The sequence below is a fragment of the Scleropages formosus genome, chromosome 6, assembly GCF_900964775.1.
Source record: "Scleropages formosus chromosome 6, fSclFor1.1, whole genome shotgun sequence".
In the NCBI taxonomy this organism is placed as follows: Eukaryota; Metazoa; Chordata; class Actinopteri; order Osteoglossiformes; family Osteoglossidae; genus Scleropages; species Scleropages formosus.
Window position 1 is genome coordinate 17,431,492 of NC_041811.1, and position 14,076 is coordinate 17,445,567.

A 14,076-nucleotide genomic window follows, 5' to 3' on the forward strand; every position below is an offset into this window, starting at 1 on the left:
AAAAGTTATTGACAGATCTGGCGCTTTTATGATAGCAAAACTCCTAACATGACTGCAAGTGGAGATAGTTTACATTCCTAGTACCCCTGAGCCGCGTGCGCGGTTTCCCGACATTTCTCGACGTAGACAACGACACTGCGATATGCGAATCCCGCGAACCTTCAGAGCTAAATATTTTCGTAAAAAAAATACATTTAAATAATGAAGCAATAAATGTGCGGTAATTCAAAACAGAGACGCACTTGAGAGATTTTCAGTGCGGGCGGCTGGAACGGCAAATGCGCTGCCTAACCTGAGCCAGAGGCTGCAGGTGAGGCGGGCAGCTGTCCGGGGTGCTGAACTCGACAGGTATCGCGCGGCATTCAGACGCGGCCACGTCTGACGTAATACGCTCCCTGCCCCAGTCGTTCACTTGTTTGCCTCTTTCCGTAGACAGGGCCTCGTTGATGAGAAAAAAAATAATGCGAATATTCTCCACCCGATGTAAATACGCGAGCTGCTTTTGCCCGGAGAAATTTGACTTGTTCGCTATTGATCGGGCACAGACAGCCACAAGCGCAATTTTCTTCCAGATCTATGTGACCATCGATAACAGCACTTTTTAAAATGGGGTCAGGTCAGCAAAGGTGATTACATGTATCTAATGACGCGGCTGCTATTTTATTCCCGTTGATATGTATGCAGCGCATCGCTGCGTGCCCTTTGCCTTGGAAGCACGTCTGCAACAGCAGCCTTTAAAGGCCCAGCAGGTGACGCGTGGAGAGCGGCCAAGCCGGCGTGCGGCAGCGACACGCGTGCGGAGCGCGGTCTCCGACTGGGAGCAAATCATTTTTAATCAGCGCGGCGCCTGATGCCACCTGAACAGTGTCAGACGCTTTTGCTTTTCGTTCCACAGGAAAAACACACCCACACATGCAAAGAACGGTCGTGCCTGAGGTGCTCAACACAACACCTTTGTTAATTTGTGCTTTCATTGGGTGAAGACACGCACGCTCTGAGATCTTTCGGGTTGAGCAAATCTACGCTGGAGCACAAGCGGGGGAATGTCGGCATTTCTTTGTTAAACTTACAGTAGTTTAACTGGGTTAAAATCTGGATTGACCTTGGTTTTACTTTGGTTTTACCTGTGGTGTTTTTTTTTGCTTATTTATCCATTACTTAATTATTTTGGCAGAAATTCTGTAAAAGAAAAGGACCCAAGTCTCCCTCTACCTTTATTTGCAGCATCGGCAAGGCTGAAATTCACATTCATACATGTTTCTGTCATAAATGTACAGTCATCGGTAAGCCTATTGACTGCAGAGCCACTATTTGAACTTCAGCTGTGAACATTGACTGCCTTTTTTCCCTCCATCCGCTTTCATTTTGTGAATTATTTTACACACACACTGACTGAAGCCGCTTGTCCCGAGTGGAGGTCGCAGCGAGCCGGAGCCTAACCTGGCAACACAGGGCGCATGGCTGGACGGGGAGGGAACACACCTAGAGGGGGACCCAAAGTGGGACTTGAACCCCAGACCCATCAGGGAGCAGGACCTGGTCAAACCTGCTGTGCCACTGCAGCCCGTTTTATTTCACACTAGTCTCTATTAACATGCTTGTGAAAAAAAAATATTTAAAAAAAAATTTTAACTTTTTCTGCATGCAAACCCTTTACAGACAGTAACCACATCATGAGTTTCCGAGGCTTTAAGGTATAATTCACGGGCCCTGCTTTTAGCATGCAAAATCGGAATAATGCAATAAACAAAAGTGACTGGTTTAAAGGCAATCTATGCAGCGCAAGCGGGGAAGAGACCCAATAAAGATGTTTTATGGCTTGAATTTGTCTTACTTGTCTTGTTACAAAATTGGTTTCCGTGTTAAAAAAATGTTCTGATATTAAATTATACCAGCTCTTGATGCAAAAACTGAATACGTTTTTTATTTGCATTTATTAATATTTGGTTAAAGTTGGTATTGTGCCTGTTAATAAAAAGTGGACAGCTTAATTTCTGAAGAGATGTAACGACTAAGTCTTCGGAGTGATTTTGGAATTGGGAGAGTTAAAGTAATGCAAATTCCAGAGATACTGTATTCATTTAGCTGATGCTTTTCTCCAAAGCAACTTACAATGTGATGCTACTTACAATTATTTACCCATTTTCACAGTTGGGTAATTTCACTGGGGGAGTTTAGGTGAAGTACCTTACTCTAGAGTGCTACAGCTGGAGGTTGGAATCCAACCTCTGACCTGTGGATCCAAGGGCAGCAGCTCTAACTACTGTACTACCAGCTGTCCCCCCGTAAATGACATGGTGCAGCTTGGTGCTGTGATTTTTCTATATTTCCCTGTTAAGCTACAATGTTGTGATTTCATCTTGACTGACTGAACGTTGACCATAAATAATCTGGAACTTCAACATAAAAGCTACCTTCACTATATCTCAAAAAGAAAAAAAAAAACAAGCATTTGACGTTTCACAAGTCCCATTTGCCGGTCCAAACATTATCGTAAAATGTCAGATCTATATGTTTTCTGTATGTTAACCGACTAAGGGAATTAAATGACTGCAGAAGAGATCTAAGTCAGAGAGCACAGGCTGTAGGATGAGAAAACCACCTGATAAGATTACATCAGTGGCCAAAGGCTGTCTGCACTCAGTGAACTAGACAGTGGCACTTCTGGAAAAATTTGTTTTAGAAAAACACCATGACTGAACTGAGCGAATGCATGCTTGCGGTAATGAAATAAATATTGTCATGAATACACAAACTAATTAAGTTCCACAACTATTGTTCTTCGTCACAAATTTACCTCTGGGAAATTTTATCAGAATATCCACGAGATAAAAGTTTTACGCAGCAACTCGTGTGATGAACATTGGCTCGTACAGTATGGTGGGTGTAAACAAACTAACTGCACTTAAGTATCATGCATCTGTATCTATGTCTCCCTTTCTGATGATGTAATGCACACATTGTATTTTCTATGAGATGTATGTCGCCTTGGAGAAAAGCGCCTGCTAAACGAATAAATGTAAATGTATAATTCTACATGTGGTCACATAATCTACTCTCTGCTTTCACTAATCAGACACATGCTAATGCTCCGATTTTCAAGTATTCATTTAGAATCAAATGTCAGAGCTTTTATTGTGGTTCATCTCATTTGGAAAAGTGGTACAACAGCCTTTTTTAGAGTAATATGGCATTTCAATTCAACCATGTGACATTAAGAAATATAAATGCTAAAAACCATATTGTTTCTAAGAGCTTTCTGATTTTACAGGAGAGTAATTTACAATAGTTATTTGGTGGTCTCTTCGCTGATAATAAGGTTTTAAAGAAATCACCCAGCCACAGTTCTCCTGGATAGCAGACAGCATCAACATTCAGCATCATGAACAATTAATGTGTGCATCTTTGTACAATTAACAGGCGCATCAATCTATTAAGAGCTTCAAATGTCTTGTGCTTTTCGTAACACCCTGAATAATAAATAATAACTCCGATATGCAGTCCTCAGCCAGCCTTTGCTCATATATCCATATGGAAAAAAATGTATCAAGCAGCCAGAATCATATTGAATATGGTCACTGGAGATATAAAATTCCCTTAAAGAAGTAATGAAACATTCGCATACTGTTTATTGTAATAAGGCCTCAGAACCCACTTCCAGTTCCCAATTTAAAAAAGAAGAAAGGAAATTTAACAGTATAAAATGCCATTATACCAAGAAGCTGTACTTCAGCGGTTCTTTTTGTATAATTTAGTAGGTGTTTCTATCCAGCTTGACAGCTAAGAGATTGTAAACCCCACTACGCAGCTAAGCAATTCCCAGCGTAACAATTTTAAGCAGGTTAAATTCAGATTAATAAGTTGCTCGAGGGCGCCACTGTCTCTCCACGGGGTGTAAAAGTCAGTGTCTGCACCACATCCTTACCGTCTTAAAAATTTACTCCATTATCAAACAAGACACAGCTCCACGCTGTATAACAGCTGTGGGAGAGGCAGAGATTAAAGCATCTCAGTTTGTAGGGGCAGCTGGTAGAGTAGAGCTTCTGTTTTCCAGTCCGAAGGTTGCAGGTTCAACTCTCACTTCCAGTTGTAGTACCCTGGAGCAAGGTACTTACCCTGCTTTACCCCATCATAATTTTCAGGTAAAGCTGGTAGCATAGTGGTTAGAGCTACTTCCTCCAGACTGAAAGGTTGCAGGTTTGATTCCCACCTCTGGCTTTAATACCCTTGAGCAAGGTCCCTACCCAAAAAAAAAAAATTACCCTGTGGGTAAATGATTGTAAGTGGCTTAAGGGTGTATGTTGTTTTTGAAAAAAAAAAAAAAAGTGTCAGCCAAATGTACCAGAGTAAAGGCCGGTCTAAATGTTTCACAGTAAAGCCTTGATGAACCACGCAGTCGCAGAGTTGCCAGTTCTGGAAAATTATTGTGGCCTAATAACTGAAGTCATGGTAGAAGTCGCAGCGCCCCCTGGTGTCCATTGTGCAGCACAGCGCTTTCGGAGTTTGCGCGTCCCACTGACCCCGATCTACTGAGAGCACAGAGGGAAGCGCGTGGCTGCAGGTATGTGTTCGCGCGCACAGCTCGCGCTCAAATGAGCATCACTCCTGCGAACGAGAGAGTCCAGGCTGGCTCTGGAAAGTTCTCTTCGCTCACCTTCAGTTTCTGTATCAAGTAAATCTGAAAAATCAGGAGGAGGAGCGCTACGCATTTCGGGGGGGGGGGGCAAGAAACATCGCATCAATAAATAAATATTACCTGGATTAAACAGCGTATTACTGTTCGAAGAACTTAACAAACGTATAGGTTTTACATTTAAAACCATTACAAATGAGAACAGAAAACACAAAGATTTGTGTTTTTTTAGCCAGAGTCAGTTCAGTTGTGTGAAAAATTCAGCAGTGAGTTTGTTTCGTCCAGGCTAGTAAGAGTGGTGGAGACACAAAAACGAGACTCAGTGTCAGTCAGGTGTTGATGTAATGTCTAGTTATTGGAGTGTATTTATATTTTGTTTATTTTGTTTGTTAATTTCCCCTGGCTCAGTTCGATTATTCTAAGTTAATGTTCTTGTATTGTGAGTGTTTTGTTTCTTTAAAAAGAAAAAAAAAAGGCTCACAGTGTGGAGGCTGCCATCTTGGGTCAGACCAACTACGCCGGCTGCGGGGGGTGGTGCAGAACGGCACGTCAAATGAACACATGCCGTGAAGGCATTGTTCGTGTATAATATCGATTGAGTCATCGGTTGTACTGCCTCGCAATTCCTGTAGGGCCCATGCTTATTGATATTGCAGTAAAGTGATATTTATTCAATAGCTGGAATGTTATAAAAGTTTTTATCGTGGTTGTCAGCCCGATTAACACCTACCCCCTGCTTGGTAGAGTCCGCGGACACCATGGCGCTCAGTGCCACCACCAGCTCGTGTCGGAGGCTCTTTCTGCTCCACGTCACGTTGAAAGGGGTGAAATGCGATGTCGGAGATCCCAGCAGCTGGACCTGTCGACTCGGAGGTCAGTGGTTTATTCGACGCGTAGCACAGACTGTGAGGGAAGTGCTGTGTGTGTGTGTGGGTAGTTAGACTCTGATAGCTGTTCGGGAGGTCACGGGTTCGAATCCCACCACCCCCGCTCGCTGTACTGGCTGGAAGGTACTTACCCTGAATTACTCCAGTAAAAATGGCCCAGCTGTAGGGTTAAGTAACTATAGCCTATAGGTAGCTCAAGGCAAGCCTCAGCTAAGCAGTTAATGTTGAAACAGTGTGTAAACAAGACACATGTCATCATGTGGAGTCCATCACTGATTTGTGAGCTTTTTCTTCTGCCACTTGCTTGTGAGTTGATGTTCTGTCTAATCTAGTCAGTGTCCTCTCTTTACTCTGTTTACTGTGCTCTAACTGGTGGCTCCAGCCTAACCTCTGTGACCACTGTCCCATCATCAGCACGGAGGCACCTGCTGTCAGAAGATGTCATTAAGCTGCAGGAGTTCCAGAGGAGGAAAGTGGCGCTGACCTTCAAGCACGGAGGAAAAGGTACGGAGTCGCACGGGGACGCGGTTCCCTGGCTCCTTAAGTCCACTTTTTAGCATCGCTGCTGGTATGATGCCATCATTGATGGTCCCCTCTGTTCTCGCTCACCCACTTCTGTGGTGTCACGGGTTCCAATCCCACCCCAGCTGCGGTACCCTTGAGGAAGGTACTTACCTGAGTGAAGTGGCTCCAGTAAAAATTACCCAGCTGCGTACGTGGGTGAATAATTGTAAGTACTTTAACATTGTAAGTCGCTTTGGAGGAAAGCGCCAGCTAAACGTAAAAGTAAATCTCTGGTGATACGATGAGTGAGCTCGAGCGATGAACATCGGCGCATCAAGTGGAAGGTAACAAACTAGGTTTGTTTAAGAGTCACATGTCTGCAGCCATGTCTCTTTCTCCTAATGTAATGAGCAAAAATACAATTTGTGGAGATGTACGTCGCTTTGGGCAAAAGCGTCTGCTAAATGAATAAATGTAAATGTAGTGTATCCAGCAGTGTAAGTCACCTTGGTGAAACAGGTGTGTGGGCTAGTAACACTACATAGTATCCATTGTAAGTTGCTTTGGAGAAAAGCGTCTGCTAAGTGAATAAATGTAAAAGTAAATCTCTGGTGATATGGTACCCCCTTCCCGGGAACCTGGACGGTGAGACAGTGGTGTGGATACCGAACAAGCTGTTAACGCTGGCTGTCAATCAGTTCTGGATCGATTCCCTTGAAAAGAACCATGACGTACCATAAACTGCATTATGCCATGTTTTATAAAGAACGCAAATCCACAAAGACTGAGCGGGGATTGAAGTCATGTCCTCTCACGCCACCCAGGTGTTGTGAAACAGCAGTGCTACTCGCTGTGCCATCGTGTTTCACACAAAAATTTCTTTCTTTGGCTTCTCCAAATAGATTAAACAATTAAAGGTGGCAGGAGGGGGATGGTGCAGTGGCGTGGTGGGTTTGGCCAGCGCCTGCTGTGTGGCAGGATTGGGGCTCAAGGCCCACTTGGGATGCCCCGTGGCAGACTGGCATCCCAGCCTGGGCATGCAGCCCCACACAGCTGGTCAAGGCCCTGGCCCGCCACAACCCTGCTTGGGATGAGCAGTTGTAGACGTTGCGTTGCACTGCACTCTTTCTGCACGTTTAATGGGCATAATTCTGCGCATTTCTATGAGATGTACTCACTTTGGAGAAAAGCATCTGCTAAATGAATAAATGTAAATATTATGGTGAAAGTGCCCAGGGCCAAATTGCAGCCCTGACTGATGGGGAAACGCCTGTCAAAGACTCATTTTTAGCTTCTTAGGTCTTAGCTGTATAAGGACCATCTGAGGCCTGTAGACAAAATTTAAAGTGAAAATGTCAAAGTGTGAAAACAGTGTGCAGTTCACCAGTAAACAGTGTAACTCCTACAGAAATGAGGATGAAAACAGTAGGCTTTGCAGCACTAAGTGTTGTATCTCATAGTTGTTATATAAGTTTTTTTTTTCTTTTTTTTTTTTTTTTTTTCTTCTCTCGCCACTCTTTGTGTTGCACATGGGAAAAGGGTTACTTGTGAGCACAAAGTGAGGTGGTGTTGCAAGCCATGTGAGCCAAGCCGTAGCACAGCCGACCATGTGTCCTCCTGATGGGATTTATCGGTTTGGTTTGTTTGGTCAGAGATGGCTCACCCTGCATTTGGTGCATTCACAGAAAGAAAACCCCGGTAGCTGGGGACGGAGTTTTAACCCCAGAGTAACTGGTACAAATTGCTGAAGTCTGGATAAGTGAATACTCACCTAACCAGGGCAGCTTGGAGCATAGTGGTTAGAGATGCTGAAGGTCACTGGTTCAAGTTTCACCCACTGCTGTGATACTTTTTAGTAAGGTGCCTGCCCTCAGTTGCTGAAGTAAAATTACCCAGATTTATAAGTGTGTTTATCAGTGTAAGTTACTTTGGAGAAAAGCTAAACGAATAACTGTAAATGTTCAAGTGGTGTCCGTATTGCAGGACATAGGTGTGTATCGTATGTGGTGGTAAAAATGGACGTTGTCCGTCGGTCTTCTTGATGTTTGAGTTTCCGTTGAATATGCAGTAAGGATGTTCATGTTTCGTCCCGATAAAATGTTAGTTGAGGCTGTCATTCGACAATACGTCTCTCTGAGGTTCCCTTCGCTAAATAAATGCCCTCTGCCCCCCTTTCAGGAGAATATGTACAAGCCTTCAAACACAAACTTGACCGAAATGAACGGATCTTGCGTGACGAATTAAAAGAGCTCCTTCATCTGTGTCAAACGCCAGAGGATATGGTCGTTGCGAAGGCTGCCATTTGTAGGTAAGTGTGTGAGATGCAGAAATTACTGAATTTTGGTTTCATAGGTCTTGTGTTGTATCTGAAGTGTGAATGTTAGAGTTCTTAAAGTATTTTCCCTGTACAGGTCACAGATGTGATGATTTAAAATGTTAAACAAAGGCTTAAACTGTGCTTCTTCAGTTGTTTGTGTCAGGTTTTGGCTGCAGTGAGGTAGTGTGTAACTGAAATGTTAGAGAGGGCTCATTTTAAAGAAGCACTAAAGTTTAGTTGTGGGGGAGTTGAACAGTGTTTTGAAAATAAGCAAAGCTGTAAAATGTTCAGTTTTTAACCACCAGATGTCATGATTTTTGGAAATGTAGAGCAGTGTTTCATGGCGTAGGCTTACGTTGTTTTTACCCTCTTTCTGAAATTAGAGAAAGAAATGTTTTTAACATGGCGCTATGTCTTGTTTTCACTCACCTCACTCTTAGCTGAAGTTGTTACTGAAAATGACAGCATTTACAGTTAATCTTTATCAGTACACATACAGTAATGAGAGTAGTTGCTGCATTACACTTGACTTGTTCTGTGTAGGGGGGTGCAGTGGGTTTGACCGGGTCCTGCTCTCCGGTGGGTCTGGGGTTCAAGACCTGCTTGGGGTGCCTTGTGACGGACTGGCGTCCCGTCCTGGGAGTGTCCCCTCCCCCTGCATCCTTGCGTCCTGCGTTGCTGGGTTAGGCTCCGGCTCACCGCGACCCCGCTTGGGACAAGTGGTTTCAGACAGTGTGTGTGTGTGTTCTGTGTAGTATCTGTATTATCTATATTAATATAATGTCAATGTTCCCCCGGTAAGGTATCATGAAGAAAATCAAAATGTGCCAAGAATGGACTTTAAGTTTGGACCCCTGTTTATGAGACTGTGCTATGAACTGAACATGGAGGAGATGGCAGCAGACACAATAAAGGACAAGGTGATGTCATGAGGATGTTTGTGTGTAGCACTGGAGTTTTTTTTTTTCTTCTTTTTCTTTTTCTTCCAGTCACTAGTGAAGGGCAATTATAGTTGCCACTATTTATCTTTTTAGGTTAAAGTATTTTCCAAAGCGTACATCTGCAATATTTTTCCCATAGCGGCAAATCTGACAAAGATATTTCTTTTTGGAGCTTCATAGTTCAGTGGTTCAATAGTTTGCCTTTTAAACTTGTTAAACAACAGGACTCTAACGTAAGGGAATTCTGTAATTGCATAAAAGCAAAAAACTGAACTAAATGCCCTCTTCCAGTTTTCATCAGTGGCACCTTTTTTAAAGGGAAACGAGCTCTCTTTTCTTGGATGAATAATTTTCCTGCCATTTTCTTCTGTTTATGTGATTAGTCTGCATCAGGGTCCTTATGCACGTCTGTTCTAAACTCATTCATTCTGTTCTGTTTCAGACTCTGAAGGGATTCTTCCCAGACTCAACATCCTTCAACATTGTCATGGATATGCTGTTTACAAAAGGACGCTACGAAAGTAAGCAATTCAAGGTTTCACTTAATCTACCCTGTTTTTCTTTGTAAAAATCGTTGATTCTTCTGGCTTAAATAGTAGGAGTTGTTTATGGTACTTTCAACTGTCAGACACTAGGAGCCAGATTTTTAAAATGGATTCTTGTTCTGATTTATTCCGTAATAAATTCATTGTCTTAGTGTTATATATGTGCTTATTAAGTAATAGTCAGTCAGATGTCTGACCATTTAAACTGGAAGCTTCAAAGGCAACTCTCCTTGGGTTTAAACCGTAATAATAATGCACTCATGCACATGTTCATTGCATGTGTGCTTTTGCATTTGTCTCCCCAGTACATCCTGTAATCCCTCCCTTAGGTCCAGCAGCTCACATAATTTACAAGGCAGCACACTGCACAGTGGTGTGACTGACTTGTAACCTTGAGGTTTTCACCCCAGGTGCAACAAGCAAGGTACTTAACCTGAGTTATTCCAGTGGTGTTTATAATCTATAATAACATAATGGTACCTCCAATTCCAGTGGCGTTAGAAGTCCTGACAGACATGAGAAGCCAGGGGGTGCTCTTTAACAAGCACAGCTACATCCTGGCCTTCGCTATCTGCTACAAGCTGGTAAGAAACAAGGGTTTGTGATTTAACTGCATGTTTTTTTTGCACTGTTGAAGGACTGTGACATGGTTCATTGGCAACGATGGGTTGAAGAGTGTCTTATTTGTTCTGTTCCTAAATTGACAGAACAGCCAGAGGTCATACAGGATCTGCACTACAATTCTTGAAGAGGCGCAGTTAAAAGGTCTTCTCGTTCCCAGACATGCCTACTGCTTTGCTGTGGCCCTTGCAATTAAACAGGTTGGTCCTCTCATTTCCAAGTGTGGGGCTCTTTGTGAGCTGCAGTCTTTGGATTTACTGTAAAATACAGTTGTACTGCTGTGTTTTAAAATTATAGGACTTCTTATTTGCAGGGGGACACTGAAAAGGCCAAATCTTTATACTCTCAAATCATGAGCACTAACAGGATAAGTCAGAATCTCCAAGTAAGGACCTGTCTGTGTTGTTGCGTGTATTTTGGTGGAATGTTGTATTCATGGATTGCTCGTTTTTGTTTTGAGACATAGGATCATGTATACACTTTACAGGTGGTAGTAATGAAGTGTTGAAATGTAACTCTGAACAGGAGATTCTGAAATGGTGACAGTATTTGTTCTTTGTATAGGTGTATGTGTTAGCCCTCAATGGAGCCTGGAACGATGTTCTCTCCATGCTGACGCAGGCCATGGACCCCAGGAGTCCATTTGTGAAGAAGCCAGAATTTTCCCAGGAAGTGGTAGGAGATCCGTGTTACTGAAAATGGGAGCAGTTTAGCACATTTGTACATCTTCCAGTCCAACCCTGCATTTCACCACTTGTGTTTTTGTTGCAATGGTCCATTTCAGAAAGCTGCTTTTCAAAAGTCATTGGCAAAGTAGTTGTCAAAGCTATGATGTCTGCTTGTGAGCTCCTCCTTTTGCAGTATTCAGCAAGCATCTGTGTCAGACTCTGACCTGTACTCGCTGCCACTGGTTCTAGGTGGATGCGGTACAGCGCTATGGTGAGCAGAACCCCTCCTTCCGGCACCGGGTCAAACAGGTCTTGGCACGTCTGCAGCAGTCAGGACAGGTGACATCCCTGACCCTTGATGAGATGCTGTGCTTCACGCCCAGTGACCAGGCCCGCCCATTCAGCAAGATGATGCAAACCAAGAATGTCTACAGGGCACCAGGAGCTCTGCAGTCTGCCCTCTTGTCTGAGTAGCCCTCTTGACCTTTCTGGAGGCCCCTGCATCCTATTAACTGTCCCTGCTAGCTGTCTACCGGTGTAGCTGTCTGGTCAGCCAGCAATGTCCTCCCTTGTCCTCTCCTCACGAGTGTTACAGCAGATGTCTGCATAACATGTTAGTGGCATCCCTAACTGGACAGGAGTACTTTCCGTGCCCTCAAGGACAGTGGACAAAATCCTTTGCAGCAGAGGAAGTGGCATTTTGCTGTATTTCTCAGTAGTAAAATTTTCAGCAAGATTTGTGAGAAATGGAGTTTGTACATTTTTGAGTTGCTGATATACAGTTCATGTTTTTTTGCACCATGATTGTGGCCCATATCTGTATTTTTATATGGAGGGACTTAATCTGGTATGGTTCACGAGTGATGGGCCTGATGTTGAAACTCATTATCACCAATAATCACAGTCATATTTATGTATCATTTTAAATGTGATCTCAATGACAGTGGTACTGCTGTGGATGTCAATAGGTGAATTTATAACTGGGATAAAACCCAGCATCCATTTGCACTTTAACGAAAGTTTTTGGTACAAGGGTGTGAAGATGAGCAATCCGCACAAATGCTTTTACATGTCTTCCCTTTGGGCCACATTGAATTGTGCAGAGCTGGAAAAAAAATTACCCATTAATCACTTGTTCTGCAATTAACATTTTCTGTGAAGGGCTGTGGATTTTATTTTCTTTAAAAAATAAAATAAACTAGGTTCCTTTTAAAGTACTTTTTGAACAAAATATTGGAGGAAGATGCTGTGTGTGTGTGTGTGTGTGTGTGTGTGTGTGTGTGTGTGTGTGTGTGTGTGTGTGTGTGTGAGAGAGAGAGAGCTTTTGGCAGAATAAGAATTGTACATCTGTGAGCGTGTGCAGCTCTCTGACATGGGAGGCAGGAGCACTGTGGAGAACTGCCAAAGAACAACATTCTATATAAAACAATTTCTTTCATTGTTGAACTCCTGAAAATATGTAAAGTTTTGTTCTTAAAAAAGGGCCCAGGAAGATTGTCTTTCTGGTAGAGACACACTTGGCAATGTATAATTTTAGTATGATTAAAGAAGAGCACTGCGCAATACCCACATGCGTTTTGTATTGTTAGGGTTTAAAGGTCAGTTTAAAAAAAAAAAAAAAAAAAAATGTATTTTCCATCACTGCAAATGAGAGCAGCTTCAGTTTGGTCTGTTCTTCAATTGGGAAAAAGAAAAACACATAAGAAATAAGGAAAAATATCAGTTCAAGGAGACAGTGCACAGGCACCAAATTTAAGATGTGTGACAGGAGTATGTGACAGTGTTGACTAATGTGCTTGGAACTGTCTTCATGGGAATAAACAGATGCGAGAAGTGGAAGAACTGAAAGGAACTGAAGTTTACCGTAAAAGAGGAAGACAACAGGAACTGTAGTCACTCAATATATGGCCATTATCAAAGCCAAATGAGACTTAAGGTGAGCATTTCCTGTTCTATGAAATGCTGTTATTTGGTTATTTGTGTTTTGTGTATTTATTTATAGGTATTGTATAGTGTTCCAGAAAGATGTAGAATAGTTACCTTTAGAGAAGTAGAAATGGTACTGAGAAGGACCTGAAGAGTTCAACCACATCTACTTTCTTTTGTCACCACAGAACACCTTTTCCCATCAGTGCAGCCGTTTATTGCAGCGCTTCTCTATTAACTCATCCAGGAGTTTCACTTCACACTACATCTGAGCACTGTTGCCTAATTTGACAGTAACCTTTTCTTATTCTTTTCTCAGCGTTTGTGTCGGAGGTGTGCAGAGCCCTGAGAGGATGATATTTTGGATAGTTATTAATGCCTTGGACAAACAGTTGAAGGGCAGAACAAGTGAACTCTTCTTAAAATTCAGATTTTAGATGGTGTTATGATCATATATTGTGTCGGCTTACATCTGCATTTTATTTATTTATTTATATTTATTTTAGCTAGCAGATGCTTTTCTCCAAAGCGACTTCCAATGAACTCTATGTAGTGTTATCAGCCAACACCCCTTATTCACCAAGGTGACTTACACTGCTAGATACACTACTTATAATGGGTCACTCATCCATAAATCAGTGGAACACACTCTTTCTGCATCACTCACACACTATGGGGGAACCTGAAGAGCATGTCTTTGGACTGTGGGAGGAAACCCACAGAGACCCAGGGAGAACATGCAAACTCCGCACAGACTGAGTGGGGATCGAACCCACGTCCTCTCGCACCATCCAGGCACTGTGAGACAGCAGCACTTTGGCTAAAGTACATTTTAATATTTTCTCTTGCAGAATAAGATCAAACTGAACTGAAAATTGTCTAAATCCAAAATGTAAACGTAGAAAAAACATCTGTTGGTAATACAGGATTGTTCTTCCATCATGCAAATTCCTATTCTAGGGGCAGAATTAATGAAAAAACTTTGCTAGACTTTATTTAGCACATAATGTATTGTCATCTCCAAAAACACAGGG

General features: G+C 42.6%; 1 protein-coding gene across 2 annotated transcripts; it reads left to right on the top strand.

Annotated features, from left to right (window-relative positions):
* Positions 1-4,501: 4,501 nt before the first annotated feature.
* Positions 4,502-12,381, top strand: ptcd2 (pentatricopeptide repeat domain 2). 2 transcript variants are annotated; one of them, XM_018736721.2, is made up of 11 exons: positions 4,502-4,561; positions 5,378-5,506; positions 5,935-6,024; positions 8,203-8,332; positions 9,144-9,261; positions 9,725-9,803; positions 10,320-10,411; positions 10,535-10,648; positions 10,762-10,833; positions 11,013-11,123; positions 11,366-12,381. In XM_018736721.2, exons 2-11 carry the CDS (start codon positions 5,392-5,394, stop codon positions 11,588-11,590), a joined length of 1,146 nt encoding a protein of 381 aa, XP_018592237.2. In that variant the 5' UTR covers positions 4,502-4,561; positions 5,378-5,391; the 3' UTR covers positions 11,591-12,381. The 2 variants fall into 2 exon arrangements, with proteins under 2 accessions (XP_018592237.2, XP_018592238.2); XM_018736722.2 differs by lacking the exon at positions 4,502-4,561 and having other exon boundaries at positions 5,385-5,506; positions 5,903-6,024; positions 11,366-11,743.
* The last annotated feature ends 1,695 nt before the right edge of the window (positions 12,382-14,076 follow it).

Coding starts and splice junctions, on each gene's coding strand:
- ptcd2 (XM_018736721.2), top strand. CDS start 5,392: ATGGCGCTCAGTGCCACCACCAGCTCGTGTCGGAGGCTCTTTCTGCTC. Junction 8,333..9,143: donor GCGAAGGCTGCCATTTGTAG/GTAAGTGTGTGA, acceptor TCCCCCGGTAAG/GTATCATGAAGAAAATCAAA. Junction 9,804..10,319: donor TACAAAAGGACGCTACGAAA/GTAAGCAATTCA, acceptor CTCCAATTCCAG/TGGCGTTAGAAGTCCTGACA.